This window comes from Anser cygnoides, chromosome 8 (genome assembly GCF_040182565.1).
Source record: "Anser cygnoides isolate HZ-2024a breed goose chromosome 8, Taihu_goose_T2T_genome, whole genome shotgun sequence".
Classification (NCBI taxonomy): Eukaryota; Metazoa; Chordata; class Aves; order Anseriformes; family Anatidae; genus Anser; species Anser cygnoides.
Genome location: NC_089880.1, coordinates 3,467,008 through 3,488,183, shown reverse-complemented (window position 1 = coordinate 3,488,183; position 21,176 = coordinate 3,467,008). Strand labels below are relative to the sequence as shown.

Below are 21,176 nucleotides of genomic sequence, written 5' to 3'. Positions count from 1 at the left end.
ATAATATTTAGATAATAGAAAGTTGTTTAATGATTGCAATTTCAGTGGTGAGATATTTAAGCCTAGCATAACCCTGGTTGTCTGGACATGTTTTTCACATTCACAGGCAAATTTTCTTACATTTCAACAGTTGTGTAAAATTAATGCTTTGTAATAGAGTAGACGTGAGCAGATCATGCTCTTGCTTAGAGACAGTGAACAAGCTTCACTGCTCATCCTCCTAGCTATGCTACTGGCTTTCAGCATTCCTAAATATTGCTTTTACTAGGCCAGAGGTGTGTCCCTTGGGCAAAAGTAATTTGTGATCCCCAAGAAACACCAGGCACCTGTCCAAGCTCCTCTAACTTAGATCAGATTTGTGGAAGAGATGAAGTAATGGAACTATGTTCCCACCCAAGATTCTTCTTTACCCACCTGCACCTCAGATGTGTTTCCTTCTCTCCTGCATCTCCACCAGCATCAGAGACTGTCTTCATCTGCTGAAAGAAATTGTAGCAGAATTACTGATGTACAAGTTGACTTTCATAGAATGGTTATTTGCATGATAAATGTACATGCATGTGGCTCCACACAGTTGTTTATATTTGCATATGCATGTATATTTATGTTTATATGAACATGTATAGTCCATAGCACAAAACTGTAAATAAATTTTTAGTAAGGGGAAAAATGCGTCTACGAGTTGTGACAGTGACATAACACTGGTAGTGCTCTTTTGGCTTCTTCCAAGAGTTAGAGAAATGACAGGTCATCAGCAAACACATAGATGGCTTGATAAAGTACACCTTTCCTTTTTTTTTAATTATTTTTAAAATTGAATCTCTGTTGTAGGATCATACATTTTCTGTCTCAGACACCTGTTTACTCAGCATGACCTATGAAAGTTGCATTGTCATGACACATTCATTATATCTGATATTTAGAACATTTTTCATTGCACACTGGTCAGAAAAGGTGCAAGATGGTCTGTATTAGAAACTATGAGGAGGAACACCATTTTCTTATCAATATAATTAAGGTTGGTGCAACTTACCAAAAAAAAAAAATATCCTTCTGGCCTAAGTTGAATGCTAAAGATGGGATGGTCACTAGCAACATGTAAAATAAAACTAAGATCAATCTCTTGGGTCATTGCTTTGTTATGGAAATTTTAAATCTATTAATTTGACAATAGTTTAAATTGAAGCTTAGAAATATCTGGGGAGAAACTTTCACTTTTCTACATGTTTGGTCTTCTTATCTTCATTGAATAAAAGTATCTAAAATAGGGATTCACTGTGTAAACACCTGTAATGTGCTTTACAAGAGAGATTTTGAACTGGCACATGTAGATGTCATTTCATTGGACATAAAGATCTATATCACATAGTATATATAAACTTAGCTTCTGTGCTGGCACTGGAGTTATCCATTACAGAAAACCCATGGTGCTGGAAACTTGAAGATGTCATTCCTAATCTTACCAAAGAGGTAAAATGCCAGCTAATAATAGCAGATTAAGGCAAAAAAGCAGTCGTGAATCTAAGAGCTGATAGAAAATTACTGACTTTGTACATCCTAAAAGATCATAAATTTTTTATGAAGTAGAAATGGAAGAGAGTACAGTTTTAAATACCATTGCTCAAAATAGCATATGCACCACTTTGTTTTATTTAGGGCAAATTTGATTCTTATTGGATAGCTTAATGAATGACTTCTAGAAGATCACCTTACTTTAGTAGCCATGAGACCTTTTCTTAAAAGGATGTCATAAGTTTTTTTACGTGTTAGTGTTAAATGTTTCTGGTGAACAAAAAGAATGGAGCTGAAGCTCTTTTGGATCAAAGCTTAACATCTGTTAAAGGATTACCTACAAGTGTGGGCAAGATTGGCTTCAAGGTACTGCCTCCTGGCCTGTATTTTTAGTATTGTGTGAATAATTCATTTTTGTCATTCTAACAATTATAAAAAGCTCACCATCAAGCTTTTCCATTCAAATACATCAGAATTAAGAAAGATATGTTATAAGCATTTAATTTTTAACAACTAAAATCCTTTCTTTCTAATAGCTGGAAGTGTTTTACATTTTTTTTTCTTTTTGTATTTATTTATGTATTTCAGTACATCTGAAATCCCTCAGTTCAGATTGCCATATGATGTAGTGAATTTTGAAGCTGAGCTTATGAAGGACCTTGGAGTGAAGGTAATGAGAAATATATCCTGCCTATGTATAGCTCAAAGAAAAAAAGAACAAGAATAGTGCCAAAGATTAACAGCAAAATGTCATGCACATTAGTAAAGAACAATTAAAAGCTACACTAGACAGAAGCAGGAAGATGCTTCCTCTTGCTCAGGGCATTTGTCTGTCTCCTGTCTGAATGCCACTAGTTTGGAAAAGGGCAATCAATAGTTTTCATCTGGCATGCCTGCATGTGATTAATTGTCTGTAAGAAACAAATTCCTAAATTGCTTTAGGGGTTCAATGTAGCTATTGGAATGATTTGATTTTTTTAATCGAGTTTTTTTCATGCAAGTCTGGCACTACTTAAGACATTCATATTTGATACTTCCCCCTTGTCTTCTGTTCCCTCTCCCTGAGTTTTTTCTTAATGATTTATAATAGTCTTGCATCTGAGTTAATTTTATAATAAAATGCATACAATTAATAAAGTGTTAACATGATCATCTGTTATAAACAATAGCAGTCATTCAACTTCTTGGAAAGCAGTAGTTATGCATTATTCTGTTAAACGTGTGTTGATTGTAGATTATGGGAATGTTGCTTTATGTTAGGGACTGAGCTGAAACTTCAGATAGTATTTACAACTGCTGCACATTTTAATAGATGTTATAGATGTAGAATGCATCACTGGACTAAATTTTTGAGTAGTAATAGTAGTAGGGGTAATAACAATTTTAGCATGTTACTAAAGTAGTCAGTCAAGCAAGAAAATCTTGCAGGAATCTTACATGTTGATTCATACCATAAAAGCAGTATACTATTGTCACGAGACCCAAGTGAGAACCTCATCCTGCCCAGGTTAGTTGTAAGGCAAGGCCTAAATGCTGCAGATCCATTTTTTCAGTCTTAAAGGATTACAAATGTATCTTTAAAGACTGATGGAATGGACCTGCTGCTAGGCATGCAGCTAAAAACAGAGCAGTGAGCCTATTTTAGACAAAATTGCTGAGCGTAGACTCTTGGGAACCCTCTGCAAAACTCAGTTCCCCCAGGTAAGCAGTTATGACCACCTCTTCAGAAGGAGAGCCACCATGTCATCTTGACCGGCAAGTCCGTTGTTGTTTTGTAGTGCAGCAGAGAATCTCAATGTAAATTTGCTTCCAAGCTCTGCCATTGGTTTGTAATTGACCCTTTGGCAAGCTGGTTAACTAAGTCCTTTAGCTTTATACCTCTATAATCTGAAAATATTTTCTGGTGTTTACTTAAAGCATTTCAAATCTGTGGTGGAAAGTGCTGTATTGTCTACATGTTCAATACCGCTGTTTATTCAAGTGATTCTACTGAAATTAGTAAGAATTAGTCAGGTGAATAAGGATTACAGAGCTGGGCCCTGGGATTATGATGAAACCTCACATAAAATAGTATTGCCATTTAAATTCCTTCATTAGATTTTCATAACATATGTACACAATAGGATGAAAAAAATGTGTAATGACCAGTTATGGAATGCATTCTGTTGCTAGTGAGCTTGTAGTCTGTTTTCTTGAAAGGATTACAACTGTATGTGGCTTTTGCAATTCTAATAGAAATTATACAAAATCTACAAAAGAAAAAAGAAAAAAGGAGCCTGTGTTTTAGGTATTGTACGCTGTATTTTACATCTGCTATTTTTCAGCTGAGGCAAAAGTACATTTTCAAAAGTGTAGTAAATGGAATACAGATAGATTCAACAGCAAACAAGGTATGCAATGACATGAAGACTAGGCTGTGAAGTTCACAAAGCATAGTGCTTACACAGTCGAGCCTGGCGTTTTGTGAAGTGAATGCACAAGTGATCTAACACAAATTGGGGGAAAACAAGCAAGTTCAGAGAGTCTAAAATTGGGAGATAAAAACACACATGCCTACGTCCAGAAGTACAAAATATCAGAAGAGGAATCATATACACTTTATGTACTCAAAAGCCTTAGGGTTGGCAGAAATGAGCAAAAGGTGTGTGCATCTTCAATTGCATGACATCTGTACAGAACACTACTATAGTTGGTTTGCTGAACACGCAGGAAACGCTCCGCCCTTTCATTCTTAGAACAGCTGTAGTCGGTCAGCCTGTGCTGTGGCTGCTCAAAACCGGATTGCTGGTGGAATGTTACTGTATATACATTTTTCACCTTTTGTTTCTGGAAGTATTGGTTGCACTGTAACATTATAGATTATATGTGCATTTTTCTTACTGGGACTTTTTTTTCAGTAATACTAGTGACTGCACTGGTACTGTTGTTTGTCTAAATTAGAATTAAACAATTGCAAGTTGATATCAAAACGGTTCACGTTTGTAATTTTGAAAATCTTTGTTAGTTTGCTGTGCAGAATAGTATGCTTCATTATGAGTAAGTAGGATACTTACTTCTTCAGACTTACTGCTATTTCTGGCCCGGTTTTTGCGGGTAGGGTTTCTGAATCCACAAAACCACCATTGGCTTTACTAAGTGTTTTTTGGCCTAAAGGTGTTCTAGCTAGTGGTCTCTGCAAAATTCAGGCTGTGAGCTTTGAGGGTGAAGCACAAAGAAACACCATCCTTCCTTTGGGACTGATGTTGCATTCTGCAGAACGGCCAAGTGCCTGATACTATGCTGGAAAACATCACTTGGTTTTCTTTCAGAACCCCTGTTAACACAGGGTAGTGTTGTGCCTTTTATTTCCTTTATCTCTTTGTAAGAGCCTCATACCTTCACGGATGTTTCTGCATTACCCTAAAAGGCTTGTTTTTTCAGTTGCTGTATGGGGTGATTATTCTGCTTAGCACACACATTTCCTAAACTAGGTTCTTGCTTCCACATCATGTTTCTTAAATTCTGATTTTCACTTGGGAATATTACCCTTTGTAGTCAGTACCGAATACAGTGATTTACTCACAGTATAAAACTGCCATTTTCAGCTTTGCCCCAGTATTGTGTTCCATAGACGGGTTTTGTTTGTTTAGCTTGTTTCATTAACTCCTTTAGCTTACAATAGAAACCAAGCTAGACTGTGGTGGCTGTGAAGATGATCTAAAGGTATTTTTTTACCCGGATCTAGTTTGGGACACTTGCTTAAATCAGAGCCAATATAGTCTTTTAAGTGTGGCCTGAGGAAAAAAAGAGCAATTTGCTTTGCTTGTTCACTGGAAGGCCCTACAAGGTGTCAGAATGGAGGACACAATAATAATGATTTTCACACTACCAAACTAAAAGCAATTAATCTTTAATTATTTCAGGTAATTTTTCGTAAAGGTCTTGCAATGGATGAAATGACACTCCGTACCTTGAAAGAAGATGGCTATAAAGCAGTCTTTATTGGAATAGGTAAGAATAGTTCATTCCTCATGTGTTTTGTCATCTTGAAATTGAATGACTGTCTAAGAATAAACCGGGACTTATATCTGTGTTAATAATATGATGTGAGACAGCTTCAATCTGAAGCATTAAGAAAATATGGCATGTGATTTTTTTTTTCTTTAAAAATAGGAAGACAAAGCTAGGGCTTTAATACAGCTATTGAAACATCCGTTTGTTACAATTTTTATATGTATATGATAGATTTTTTAAGTAAGACAAGAAAGTAGATGAATGGCTTGATTCCTTTTTTTATTTAAATAGTTCAAAAATAGATGAACTGAAAAATTATTTGTAATTAATTGCCATATTGGCTGAAATGTGATATACAGGTTCAGTTTTCAATTTCTGTGAACAACTTACTCTACCCATATAATTACTGAGTCTATATGCGTGCAAGTCAGTGATACCATGCTTGATTTCTTTTTCTTTCCTCTATATAAAACACGTAGCATCTTCCAGATAGGTTGTAGTGAAACGCAATTATGGGATGGGTTAACAAAATAACCTAACTTTGAGTTATACTAAAACTGGCATCATAGGTCTGTATTCTCTCATATGCTAAAGAAGTCCTGCACCTGGCTGCTATTTGAATTATTACTTCTTTTTAACATTTGATTAGAATTGTTATCCATTCACAAGTGTTTTGAAGTACAGCTGGACTCATCACTACCATATGATAGGCATGTTGAGCAGGCATCGTCTACAGTTGGTATGAGGCTTAATGTTCTTTATTGATCTAGACGTTGCCTAAGTGAACATAATAGGAAACAAGTTGTCCAACTGTTCCTCCTTCCTATTATTGATTACAGAGATGTAACTCTTAGTACAGTGACAACTGTTGTTTACCATCTGGGTATGCAGTATAATAAGCTTTGCAGGTCTATTCTGTCATCATGTGATTATAGTACAGACCGTCATGATTTATATAATCTTAAATTCTCACATTGTTGAAGACCTATGTGGAGGAATTTCTGTTGTATCATATTTTGATGCAATTTTATGCAAGGCAATGGACCAGCTTATCTTCTTTATTGTTTTAATCTGTCTTTTAAACTGCTTTCTGGAATCTCACCAATTAGGGATTGATGCATAAATAAACATTTGTTTTCTCAGTCTAGCAATTAGGAAAAAATTATCAGTCATTTTTGGAATATCAGCATGATATCCCCATATTTCTGACTCAGACGTATGAAGTAAATGTTCAGTTAAAGGTTAGCAAAAAAGACCACTGAGCACTTTGCACGTAGGATTGGACTGTTTGTATTGTATATGTGGGTTTATTTTCTGACCCTAATAAAGCTATCCTAATATACATTTCTAATAAAAAATATTTTATATGGACAACATTCTGCCATACAAACACTAGGCAAAGGGACAGAGCCAGAGCTTTAGTAAACAAGAGAATTTATCTGAAGCATAATTCTTCTGTAAACCATGTGTTCACTGAATGCATTAGGAAACAGAGGTCATAAATGCTAATGAAGGATTATGTGTTCCTACAAAGTTTTTTTACTGGTAGCTACCTTGCATTTGTGATGAGGTTGGTCCTTCTTTGTACCCCCATGTCTGCCTGTCATCTCTTTTTCACAGAATTCTGTAGGGCACTTGTCAGTAACATGGCCTTGCATACTGGTAGTGAAAGATGGAGGACAAACCAAGGAGTTACAGATTTCTAATTTCAGATGTATTAATGCAATAGAGCATTTATAAACTCTCAGTAACACCTGTTTTTCCATAATGAGTCCATGCTGTATTTCTTTATTTGCTCTTTGTCTACAGAACAAACATATATTTAGCAAATTGCTACTGTGGACATTATGCTGAATCTTGGAAGTAACATAATTAAAGAATACTACTTACATAAAATAGAAGTGTTGTTTGTTTGTTTGTTTTTAAGTTAGTTGGAAATTTGTTTCTGAATGAATGCATACCTTGATGGGAAATAAATATGGTAGTTTATGGTTTTCCCTAGTAGCGGAGGAGCAAAAAAATGAATGGAAACATAAAAGAAGATGAAGTCCCAGATGGGAAAAGGATGGGATATTTTGAAAGGATTTTTTCATAGCAACATGATTTTTGAAGAGAACAATATTTAGTCTTGCAAATGAGGTGGAGCTCAAGAATTTATCAGTCAGGATTGTGCAATAGTCCAGGTGATTATTGAAGTTGAAGAGCACTTGTAAATAGAGAGCTATATGAGGGCAGGTAGAGATTCAAAGAGAACTTGGAAACCTGTATTAACACAGTTAGATATCAGAAAAAAGCTATTATTCTGAGGGAATGTTGCATGAGATAGGGGAAGTGCATTCCTCAGCTGGATCTGTGGAAAGTAAAACATGCAGCAGAGGTGACTGAGGCAAATGACCATATTGAGGAGAAATGAATAGCAAAGGATTTCTGTTGGAGCAGTAGTAATAGCTTAAGTTTTGCTAGCTATACTTATGTTTCTGTACTGGCAGGAAAAAAAAAAAAAAAAGACAACACCTCTCCAGAATTCTAGATATGTTGTGTGCATCAAAAACAAAGGAAGTTAGTGTGGAGGAGAAAAAGAAAAAAGAAGAAAATATTTATTTATTTATTTTTAGTGAAATATCAGCTACCTGACTAGCATGGTTTAAAACTTCGTAGCGTATGTTCCCATGAAATGCTTCTTTCTTTCTGCTGTTAATGAATGCTGTTTGGAAAGGTATTAAGAGTGTGATGTAGTCGATGTATTTGCTCTTCTTCAGACCTGAAAGGCAAAGAATTCCCAAATTCTCAAAATGATACATAATCAGCCTTTCTCTAAAATAAATAAGTAGTAATAAAAAATGATGCTTAGTTCCATGTCTTTGGTTATTGAGGCATTGAGACTATGATGGTGTTTATCTTAAGGTGAATGACACTCTGCAGCCAGTAAGTCTGGTCACTATTTGAAACTCAGAAAAACACATTGTACTAGATCTGAAGATGAACAGATGGCCAGGGTATGCCACCAACCTTCTGTTGTCTTAGTTTAAGTTACACACCTTACCTCTGCACTATTTTATTTTGCACCATCTTCAATTTCCAAAAAGGCTGTGGCTTCATGTATAACGTGATAGAGACTAATATGGAATCTGGGTTTACAAGTACAGATGACTAGATGTGTGGAAAAGCTTTCATAGTTACCTGGTTAATGGTAATGAAGGAGATCAAGACTTAGCAATGGCACACTGGAGGCCAACACTGAGAACAGAAATGGTAGGCAAATATCTCAGTCACAGGATTATCTGTTGCCTTATTTAACTTTTCATAGTTCTTTCGTTCAATATCATGGTTTTTTGTGTTTTTTTTTTCCTTATCTAAACAGTTTATCTGAAGTGTTTCATACAACTAGTTCTTAGTGCTGTACTGAATAATGCTAAATGTTTATTTCTCAAAGTTCAGTATGCTAACTGCCGCTTCCCTGTCCGTCATTTACTCTCATGTCCTCTCAGTTTCTGCTCTACAAAGACATATTTTAGCAACATCTCACAGCAGACATTATCTTGTTTCACATACAAGGACCTAAGAGAGAGTACAGATTCTTCTGGTTTTCTCTAGCAGTCCTGATCTCAGGTTACAGCTAACATTAAAAGGTTATTAATTATATTACATTAAAGGATGGCCTATGAATATCAATTTTTTTTGCATTAAAAATTATGATAAACAATAGCACACAAAATATTTTCACAAGACAAAAAGGCAGCAGCAAAAACTAAAGAGGAACAATCTGTAAAATAGATTCTAGGAGTCTCTACTGTTTGATTCTTTTCATTGTCATTTAGTTGTGTGCAATTTCTAAACTTTGAGTGTTACTTCAATGAGCAATTAAAAATGCTAATTAAGAATTAGAGATGTAGAATAGAGACCTTAAAATTGTCATTTCAATACTCATTTCATCTTCCAGTTAGAAGTCTTTTGGTTTTATTTTGTTAATCGTAAGCACTGATGAATAGGAATTAAGTATCCCAATTGGATGTGGAAAGTTTTCAAACTGACCTCTAAAACTATTCATAAAAAACAGATATTTTCTTTTCCAGATTTGGTAGTTTACACTCCACCTACTCTACCTTGAATCAACTTACATTTTGGTAAGAAATCTTACCAAAAAAAACCACCAGACAAATCAGAAAATTTTGTTTTTTAAAAAAATCTCAAATCTACACTGCATTGTGTAGAGACTGAGGGCAAGAGAGAAGTGGTACGCTTAAAGTCAGGGTAAATCAATGATGAGGTGAGGACCTTGAGGAGAGAGCAAGTTGTCCTCAAAGACAGAAAAGTAATGCAGTGTCTTACAAAGAACAGGGTGGCCTGATCACTTTGTGTTACTGTGTCTCTTGATTGATTTCCAGGGTTAAATATTTTAAGATTTTTACCAAAAAAAATCCATGTGTATGTGCCTCACTTTGCTATCAGAGCAAATGCGGAAATGCTAGGCTTTTATTACTTCTTGAAGTTTAGCTACATTCTTTGCAAAACAGGGTTCTGTGGTTCTGTCTTTAAAGACTCCACAAAGCATTTTGTAGAACCTTTTTGAAAGAGAAAATACAAACCAATTTTTATGCAGCTATTTAATTGAATGACAATGAATGACCTAAATAATTTAAAGTGTTTAAGAATGTCTGATATGACATTCAAATAAATATATAGAAAGACTATTACCTTAAATGTATTCTCTACAGACTTTTACACAAACCTGTATATGTATTCTGTCTCATTTTGTCATAATTTGGGGGTTTTCTATAACATTTATGTTCTCTTTTCATAAAGATCATGTAGAAATGTGTCTTCAAAGATTTTTTTTTTTAATTTTTTAAAAGATTGAAAAAAAATCTAAGCCATCATTTCCAGAAATTACTTAAGTACTTTTATCCATAGTGGCCCACTTGCCTACTTGATATACAATATCTTCCTTATGGGGATACCTTTCTTTCACAGCTGCCAGGAGTCGCCTTCAGAGGCTGAGAACCTGTGCCCCTCTCCCAATTACTTTGTCAATGACCCTTTCTCTAGAGAGGGATCCAAGCTGTTTGGCTTCATTGCCTTCTAATTGTTGGCTATTGGCCCCAGTGTCCCAGCATCGAAGCAGCCAGGTGAGGATGTGTTCACCTGGGTGTCGACCATAATCCTTTCGTATTTCTCGCAGCTCACTCAGGGATAGGGATCGAGTGGTTTCTGATTCCTTTATGATTTCCATCTCTTCTTCCTGCTGTTTTTGTGATGGCTCTGCTTTAGAGGTGTCTGCCTTCTCCTCCCTCCTTCTTAGGAGAGGCTTCTTCCCTTACCAAACAAGCTGACTTCCGTTTCCATTGTTTTGACTTGACTATGGGGGTGACTGATACCATAGTTGGTTGATCCTCTGGGTCAGTCACAGCATGTGTTATCTGGTCATCAGATTCAGAGACTTCCTCCCTCTCTTCAAGGTGCTGGATGATGGTAAACAGTGTTTGATAGGAGTAAGCCAGGACCCAGCACAATGCTGCAAGCTGCCGTTCTCCGGCATTATCAGGGTCAGGGCATACGACTCTCAAACATTCTATCAGGTTTTTAGGATTTTGCACTTGTTCAGGGGTGAAGTTCAAAACTATTGGAGGAGACACCCGTGACAGGTACCTGCCGATATCCTCCCACACACCTTGCCACCTGCCACAAGACTGTTTCAGGACAGATTACTTACTGTCTGTAAGTTTATGGACCTTCCTAACTTTCTAATTAATTTCTCATTGTAGTGCAAAATGCAGCTAGTAACAAGGCTTTCTTGTTTCTTCCTCCATCTTGTGATTTTAGATCACTGTAGAGTCTGTTTTATTGTGTTAGGGCATTCAGAGGTTCTTTTAAATACTGCAGAATTGTAGTTTATATGAACGTACAGAGGAAATCCAAGCAGAGACTGTTGCTTGGATGTATCATAAAGAGTATGTCCTGCTTGCAAAGGATTAAGACTATACATTGGAGGAAAAAAAGAAAAAGAAAAGAAAAAAAATAAAAAGAAATCCCCTGTGGAAAGAACCTTTGTGATAATTGCAATCATTCATAGTTAATTAACATAGCATTCAAACAATAATCTAATTATTTTATTTCATTGATTGGAATGAAATTACCCTCCCGGTCCCCCCCCACCCCCACCCCCCCTCCTCCCCCCCAAAAAAAAAGAAGTCCAAGCATTGATGTACCTTTTTTTTTAATAAAAATAATAACAACAACAACAACAAAAATCTGTGAGACTGATTTACTGTCTCTTCCCCAAAAAGTAAGTAATCTCCTCATGCCTGTTATTATCTTCTGATTAACTATGCAGTGCCACCTGGTGTGCAGATGGGAAGAATATTACACATCAAGAGCTCTGTTCACACCCACCCACACAGATATAAACCTACGTGGCAAAAAGTGAACAGATGTTCATTTTACTTGTGCTATAGGAAAAAATTGTGCTTCGTACTCCTGATTCATAAACTAAATTTGGAGGACATGAAATCTGCATATGGGGCCCGTAGGCCCATGGCCAACACAAACATTTATGGAAGAAATATGTCATATTCAAAATTGTTCTCATTTCAGGTTCTGAACAGATTTTTGTTTGTTTGTTTCTCTGATTTTGTTTTACCTTATATTTCTGAGTCTTCTTTTTCTCATCATTTTTTTTTCAGTTATCACCTCCAAAGGGAAAAGTTTAAAGGCAGAGTTATTTGAAACTATATCCAGGATTTATTTGTTGATTGGTTGTATTTCAAAATTGTTTTTTGTTTCATGGCATGTAAGATGACCCCTAAAATTATGCTTTTAGGCCTCTTTGCAAAGACCTGTTTGAATCAGCAGTAATGTAGCAAGTCATGTAAAATATAATGCATCTTGGTTAAAGATGGAACTGCAGTACAAAGCATTGCACAGCCTTAGTGTTCTAGGATCTTCAGTTCTATTATTAGAGGGTTATTTGCTGTTATTTTTTATTATTTTATAATGTCACCAGTATTTTGACACTTCACGGGTGATGCTGTTTTTACTGCAAAAAAGCCAAACCATGAAGACCAGATAAAACACAATAAGCAGAAGAAAAAATATATGTTGGAGGCTGTGCAGGAAAGAATGATGTAGTTAGAAACATAATCAGCTAGATACTCAAAATGACTGTGTGTGTAGCTTAGTATCTGGGTTGTTTTTATTGTCACTTGTAGACAACTATTGTCATTGTCCCAGAATCTTGCAACAACAGCACTTTTCACTCAGCATTTAAATGGTGAGAAAGTGGCTTTACAGGCCTCAGTATGCTTATGCAGTAAAAGATAATAAAGGCTGCATAACTGGGGAGGACACTTGGAATTATGTTTCGTTGTGACTAAAAGAAATATTCAAATCTATTTAGTTTCAAAAAGCTTTGAGACTTTGGCTATGCACATGAGAATGAAGTCCTGAAGATGAGTTCCAAAGTCAAAGAGAGTACTTTGAACAATTTGAAGAATAACAGTGACAAAGATAGCAATGGTGGGATTTGGACAAAGCCAATTCCAAATATTTCAGTATTACCACACAGTAAAGAGAATAAATTCTATCTATCTATCTATCTATATATTAAAAAATAGTTTGCTTTTTTTTCTTTTTTTCTTTTTTTTTTTTTAAAATAAAGATCATGAGAAGGCTAGTGGAGCAATTTAGTGCAGAACAGAATCAAAACTGCACGTTGAACTACAACGGCATGAAACAAAGTCCTGAGGAAGAAGGTTCACAAAGGTCTGTGCAGTCAAGTATAGGACATCTTTATAGTCCATCTCTTGCAGAGCCTTAACTTGTGTCTCACAGCTTGGGGAATTAATGCACCCCTCCCTAATGCCACATTTCCTAGTGTTTTTTCATGTCTCATGGGAAGAGCATTATAAGCAAATTGCACCATAAATCAATTCTGATGCAAAGAGTGTTAGTCCTCAATATTCATGTTATTCTCATCTAATGCATCTCTTTAATCTAAAAATATTATTAAAAATGCAAAAGGAATATAGTTATATTAGAAAAGGAAATCTGTGAAGGGAACCTGTTCTTACATGCTTACAGCAGATGTTTGAACTTGCTTCTATTCCCAGTGCAGCATCTTTCCTGGAGACCAGTGATGTACATACATCCAAGAATTTTTATGCTTGAGGCATCCTTTCCTACTATTGGCATTTGTAGTAATCTGTTCTTCCATTTCTGTGGTCTTTACTGCTGCTCTGGTTATTGGTGGAACGTTCCTAATACACATCGGAAGCAGTAGGCAGTTGAAAGCTTTTAGGGCTCAGATGAATAAAACAGCTTATTTATTATTAATAATCGTAGGAAACTTTCAAAAAAAACCAAAAAACTAGTAATCTGCCCTTGGGCATCCTTAATTTATTCACTTGCAAATTACACAGATTTTCATGCTCTTATTTACTTATCTTTCCTACCAAAAAACTACTTAGCATAACAATCTCTGCTGCACATGTTTTACAAAACTCTCTCCTGTCTCCTTCTAAGATGTTGGACCGTTTCCCTGAAGAAATGCTCATCTAAATATAATGACAAAATCAATTTGGTACCTATTGTTTTGAGTAGTTAATTTTTTTAATATATGAGAAGATTAATTACTCTAAGATTATGTAGTGTTTTGGGGGGAATTTAGTCAAGCAGCTATTTTAAAGCATTTTGATGTCTGAGAAATACCTAAGAAAAGAAAATATTGAACAAAACAGTGATGTTAAAGACTGCAGGTTTGTATACTTGATGTTTTGCGAAATTTAGTCAAGCAGCTATTTTAAAGCATTTTGATGTTTGAGAAATATGTAAGAAAAGAAAATATTGAAGAAAATAGCGATGTTAGATACTGCAGTTTTGCATTCTTGATGTTACACCTTTTGGTGCTCTACGCATAAAAAAGAGTTTTGCTCGCATGCTTGTTATTTCCAAAAGTTCATTCCACACGAGCCACACAATTACTTCTATTGTTTAGATATAGAAGTATTAGTTGTGCTGCCATCTTTTTGCTTCTACATGCTTAGTACCAGACAAAGAATTACAACCGATCAGACAAGGAATTAACAGCCAAAATAAAGTCCAGATATCAGTTGGTACATAACCCTTTAGTTCAGTTGAATTCTCTTTCTTTGTAGGGAGTGTGTGTATCGTCCAATACAAATGGAATCATTTAATGCAATCAGACACTTTTTGAAAAGGTTTTCTACTTTGAACCATATGAGGACTGATACAATAGAATATTTAAAAAATGGGTTTAGAAATTCTTTACTTTCCATCACTTTGCTTAGGCTAGTTAAATCATGGGCTTGTTGCATTTATTTTAAGATTGTACAGAAGTAGGTTGTATATAAAAATCTCACTTGTTTAGTGCCAATTATTGGTGAGAAAATGACAAGCACTTTTAGATGTTAATGAATAAAGTTTTAAACAGTCTTCCTGTACACAATAATGCCTCAAATAAAATCTTTGTGAATTCACATTCCCTTCACTGCCCACTCAACAAGCGATCTATCTGCTTGTTGGATTACATTGACAAGCTACGACAAAATCTGAATTTGTGAGGTGGATTTGTAGTGTTTGTTGATGGACTTTTAGAGTTTGCTGTGGGAAACGTTCTTCCTCTGCCACTTCTCTGCTTCAGGCAAGTGGTCCCTAGGAATCCACTGCTGGGCCAGGCAGGGCACACCGCTTCTATCTGACCTGGTTATTGCCTTATGCTTCTCACTCATCTGCTTCTCGTGCCATCCTTGCTTGGTAGTCAGCTCTTTGTTGACACAGGACCAGATTGGTATAATTAAGGGCAGCTATCTTGTTTCAGGGAAGTCTCCTGACACCTGGGTGTTCCTGAAGATGGTTCTGGTCCTTCATATAACTTGGGGAATGCTCTAGTGATCCTTTTTGTCTGGGTGGGATTCATAGTTCAGGGCCTCCTGTAACCTGCTGGCCTTCCTTGCTGTCAGTTTGTGCCAGAGGGAATCCATCAATCCTTCCAGCTCAACACGTTAATTGAAAAGCTTTCCTATTCCATTAGTATTTTCTTATCCAATGATGTTTCAGTGTTGCTACCATGAAATACCTCCTATCACTGCAGGAAAGGATGTCTATTGCCTTCCAGCATTGTGTGTCAGTGATCTCTTTAGTTTTAACATGATGGTAGTTTTTAATGGCAGCCAGTATCTGGAAAAAAAAAAACAAAACAAAACAAAAAAACATTTTGAATGTTCACTGTAGTAAGTAATTTTAAGTGAAGCTATGTAAATATTTTTGTTGCAGTCTTTTGAATTTTGAGTGGATAGAGATTGTCCAAGGTTTTTAACCACTTGTCATGGTCTTGATACTTGAAAAGTGATCTTTACTATTGTAATCTATACTTTTCAGAGATGCTAGTCATGTAGTTGTTTTCACTGTGAAATTAAAAGACACTGTGTTAATGTATATGTTAATAATGAATATTAATATTATGTATATAACTAGAGTAGTGCCTATAAGTATTATAATAAGTATATAATAAGTGTTACCTGGCAAGTATTTTACGAGAAAAAAATTTAATGTATGCAAATATTCCTCTGGGTTTGTGTAGCACAGTGGGGTATTCTGTAGGCTTGAGACCAAATTTGACCTTCCTTGTGCGTGAGTCATATATATATTCCTCTGTGTACATATTGTAGTATCAAGCCCTACTCAAAATTTGGCTCTTCCTTGGAATAAGAGTGACGTCATAAGGTGTGGAGTTTGTGCAGTAATTAAGATTCACTGTTTGTACTGTTACTGCTTTCAGTGTATTAATGTTAAATTTGCTGTAAATTGTACTTATAAAACAATGTTTACAAGATTAGAAGACAGAAATAAGCATCGTAAGTACTCAGAGTGTTCAGATAATGGTAATACAAATTACATGTTTATCTAACAAAGGAAAATATTTTCCAAACATTGTCCTTGACAGTGTTTTCATTCACAGGAAATCCTTTGGCTATTGTTCATTCATTTGTGCTAAAAATATAGCAAGCTGAACATGAACCATTAGAGAATGTGAAAATGCATTTCAACAGTTAGTATGATGGCTCAACATTCCCTCTAATGATCTTTGGTGATTATTTTCATAGGAAGAAAAAAAAATAATGAGAACTTAGAGAGCAACAGGTTTCAGTCAATTCATCTTTAATGTTAATACTGCAATTATGCTGAAATTACCAGTTACTTAGAATGTAGGAACTTTCGGTGCATTACAACGTTTCTAAGAATTGTCAAAGCTTTGCATTTGTTACTGTTTAATTGATGTAATGGAAAACAGTATAACTCATTGCAAATTTCTTAAGGTTTTCAAAGCTTTGCATTTGTTACTGTTTAATTGATGTAATGGAAAACAGTATAACTCATTGCAAATTTCTTAAGGTTTTCTTGTTAGGAATAATTCATTGTTGTTTTGTAACTAATGATAAGAGATGGTTGTTTACTTGAGCATGATGTGTATTTTTAAATAATTCTAACCATTTAGTAGATAGTAAAATTTAAGAACCTGGTTGTTGTTTAAGTTTAAATGACATCATTAACCATTATCAAAGACAATTTCTCAATAGTACAGTATTCCTAGCTTTTTCTCAAATTACTGAATTTTTTGAATGAGAACAGAGCATATCTTTTAAAAGAAACAGTTCTGATTTTATAGTTCTATATTGTTTATCAGTTAGACATTGTAAATCATTACAATTTATTATTTCAATTTACAATTGACTTAGGCATGATTACTTTTGTGTTTGCTGTGACACACAGGCTTGATTCCCCTACTATGGCCTAATAAATTATTATTATTTTTCTTTTTGTAGAAGAAAACTAATAGCTAAATTTTTAATCTGGGAAAAGATTTCTTAACCTTTAGGTAGCTTGGTAAGGATTGCTTTAAAAACAAAGCAAACGAAGCGTTTACATAGTTGGACAACCAAAGGACAGCTGTTTACATTTTCACTTTGCTTGCAGCTCCTTAGTTTGGTGTTCTGCAGCTGTGCTGTAGAATAAACTCTTGCTGGCTAAGGAGAAAGGAAGAGTCCAAAATGTGAAGCACTTTGATGCCTGTTCTGAGTAATGTTTTAGGCAGTTATGGTGATTTCACCCTCCCCCAGGTGTGGTGGCCATCCCTCAAGTGCTCCATGCATGGCTCAGGACAGCCTCTTCCAGTGCAGGCGTCCCCATCCCAGTGGCTGCCTCTGCAGCTTCAGCACAGGAGCTCATGGCATTGTGTGCTATGCCGGGGTTAGTGTGGGGAGCTTGAGTTCATGACTGCTACAGAACCAGAAGTTTATGGGACTTTAAGTTGCCTGTTCATCTCCTTATATCCAGAGTTTGAGTTCTTGCCTGCTGGTTGTAGGAAGGAGTTTGCAGGGCTTGCACAGTGACCGTTTTGCACAGGAAGCAGGAGGTATTCAGTTGTAGTGTCTGTACTAATCACTGGGATAAAGTTCCTGCCTGTTTTGTTGCTCTTGTAGCTACTTGATAATAACGCTTGGAGTTAATTTGCATTTAAAAAAACTGATTTCCTTCCTCCAGTACGTAGAATCTAAAGAAATCACCCCTGATTGTTACCAGCCTTGCCTTCTTTGTGCACAGCTTTTTCTGGAAAGCCCAATAAAATTAAGTAAAGGAAATTTTGAAATCTTAGCACTTTTTAAATCATAGGGACATGGGAGTCTTAATACACCCACTACACTGGCAAGTTGGTTCCTTATTTTTCAAATGCAAATATGGGGCTTTGCATGTGCTGAATGTGCCCTTTATTGTATTGAAGCATAGAAAATACACATTGTAGCTCAGTCACTTCTGTAGACCTGCCATGCTTGCAAGAATGGAATGTGTTTAATCAGCCTTGCAGAGTGAATAATCATAGATACAAGTGTGGCGTTCAGTGTTCATTCAGAAAGCTATAGAATATGCAAACAAAATGTTTAGTTAAGGTAGAATTGAGTGAATTGCAGCTGTGGAAGCCAGTAGTAGTTGGCTTTAACTGGAAGCCACCTTCATTGCCTTTAATTTTTCACTTGGTTAATAACAAAAATATATCATGCACCCCAGTGGATCACTGGAGGCAAGTAGTGTGGTCTGGTGCTCTGCTGAGCATGAGACACAGGCTATAGCTGTTGGCCTTAAGTTTCCTTGTCAGCTGTGGGACTCCTGGCTGTGTCTGTTCTTCATTCTTCTCTGCTGTCAAATGGGAATGGTGAGACTTAACACTGAAAGTGCGATAAAAGTGCTCGGCACCGTAAAAGCACTGTGGAGAAGCTTGACTATATTCTTGCCATCCAAACATTCAAACCATACCTTGGAGCTACAGAAATCTTTATTCTTAACTACCTCCAATGTAGTGCTGCTCCCCCAAATTGCATTTCTCTTCCAGCGTCTTGAAAAGGATGCGAAACAACCAAAATACCAAATTAGTTAATGTAAACTTTATTTGGTAAAGGGAGCAATTGGCACAAATCTGGCAATTTGTGAATAATCACAAGAAAGTCGATTTTTTTTTTTACCGGATAACTTCTTACTCGCTTTGCACAATTTTCATAGTTTTCCCTCACAGCACTATGCTGTTAAAGATGTATTGTCTAACTTGCTGTTTTCTGAAATGAAATTTTAATAATTTATCAAAAATGAAGCATATCTTGCATAGTGCCTAATATAGATTTATTTCAAAGTTTCAAATATGAAAAGATCTAGACCAGAAATAGTTTGCTTACATGGTAACATTTTACTTACATGTTGGAAAAGAGCACTGAAGTCAATATGATTGCGTTTATATCACCAATTTGCAAAGCAGCTTGACTTTGTTTCCTCCAGTTCTCAAAGAACAATATGCTACCTCTTGTATAAAACTCTTTCTAAAATTCCTTTTAGTAAAATCTACTGTGCAATAGGGGTCCATATTTCTAATAAGCATACAGTAGTATAAGGGTCAGGGACTAACCGCAGAATAAAAGTCAAAACTTGAAATGAGGTGCCTTTCCAGTTTAGCAGTGGGCAGTGATAGATACTGATAATGTTTGATTAATGAGCAGCAGCCTTGCAGTGGGTGAAAACATCTGTAAGAAATGATTTATTATTTCAAAGGTATTGGAAGCTTACCATATCTTGTAGATTTAACTGTGTGTGCCTGAATAAAATAAATGAGATGCAACATGTGAAAAATGAAAACACATTAGTTGTAAGGGATGTGTCACAAGCAGGGTATTTTTGTTCAAGTACACTTTGTCATGGGGATTTTTAATGTTGCTCTGAATACAAATCATTTAACCGGTTCATAAAATCAACCTAGTTGGAATTCTTACATCTATCATCCAAGACAGAAATGAGGGTTAAACTTAATATGCTGAAACTTCCCTTAAATGTTTGCATTTTGCATCATATACAGCTGTTGAAACTGCACAAATAAACAGAAAGGATTCTCTCTTAGAAATACAATAGAAATGAAAAACTGTATTGATGGAATTTTAACACTGAAATCAGGAAAATGGATTTAATTAATTTGTAATGTCATTAGAAGAAAATATCATTAAAAGGAAATATCATTAATGTTTTCTAAATTTGCTATAAATACAGTTCTAAGAACAAGGGTGTAATTCTCTTCTCCCTACATTAAGTTGCACGTCTGGAACTGAACAATGACTTGTAGATGGAGATTTTACTTTGCCACAATTTGAGGTTGTCTTGCAGATGCTTGCTTTCTAAAGTGACGTTGCTGTTTCTGTGGTATGTTTCTGTGTCTGTCGATCTGGTGCCAGGTTCCCTGGTTCTGTCCAGACCTTCTACAGAGTTTAGGTCACACAGAGCTAATTAATGACAGTGCAGACTCACCTCCATGAAACTGCAACATGTGTTCAGACAAGCTGGAGTGCCCTGAGTCCCATGTTGCAGAAAACTGCCTTTCCTCCAGTTTGGGAAATAAGTAAGGTGAGCCAGAGGAAGATACAGTCTGCTTTCCCATTTTCTCATCTTCTGTGAGATCAGTGACTATGGAGCAATTTTTTTTTCCAATGGGGAATATTTGGAAATATGCTATTGGTCTGTTCTATGCTGTTCCATAAACCTACACCTAATATTTGTGTTAATCTTACCCACTTCCTTACTTTTCTGTTCAGTCAAATTCAATAAGCATCTAAAGTACTTTTCTTCGGGTTTTGGCACAGTTTAGATGCTTAGGATCATCATTGTTTATCAGAAGTTTTGTTTAAGATCCTGTTAGATTCTATTCATAGCATTTACTTTCTTCAAACAGAGCCTTTTCTACTCTGTTCTTCATCTCGTTTTGATCTTACAGGCTCGTCTATAGTGGGAGTTAGTAGAAAAAAAGCTTCTTTATCTTCAATTCTCTTTTCATAGTATCTCTGAAATAAAAAGAAGAGGAAATTAATCTTGTCCTCAGACCATAAATTCAGCCAGTTCTTTAGGGTCCTTGAGTAATGTCATAGCTTTGAGTTAGAAGGTTTTCTTGTTCATGTAGAGGTTGGCTCATCCTCTCATCAGGCCCTAAAAGTTATTTTTGTAAGATGTACTAGACAGTTAAAGCAATTATGAAAGCAGAGGGCATCTGGTTTACTGTCACTGGTTTTCATGAAAAAGAGCTTCAGCAGTGATAGCAACTCCCTTTCTTTAATGTGGAAGCCACAAACTGACTA

At 35.8% G+C, this 21,176-nt stretch overlaps 1 protein-coding gene across 4 annotated transcripts in view; it reads left to right on the top strand.

Annotated features, from left to right (window-relative positions):
- The window catches only part of DPYD (dihydropyrimidine dehydrogenase), a 352,519-nt gene that overhangs the window by 121,509 nt on the left and 209,834 nt on the right, over window positions 1-21,176 (top strand). For all 4 annotated transcript variants that reach the window (XM_013186603.3, XM_048067133.2, XM_013186607.3 and 1 more), the window contains 2 exons: window positions 2,101-2,182; window positions 5,415-5,502. In XM_013186603.3, coding sequence (XP_013042057.3) covers window positions 2,101-2,182; window positions 5,415-5,502 — 170 coding nt within the window. The remainder of the gene's footprint in view (window positions 1-2,100; window positions 2,183-5,414; window positions 5,503-21,176) is intronic.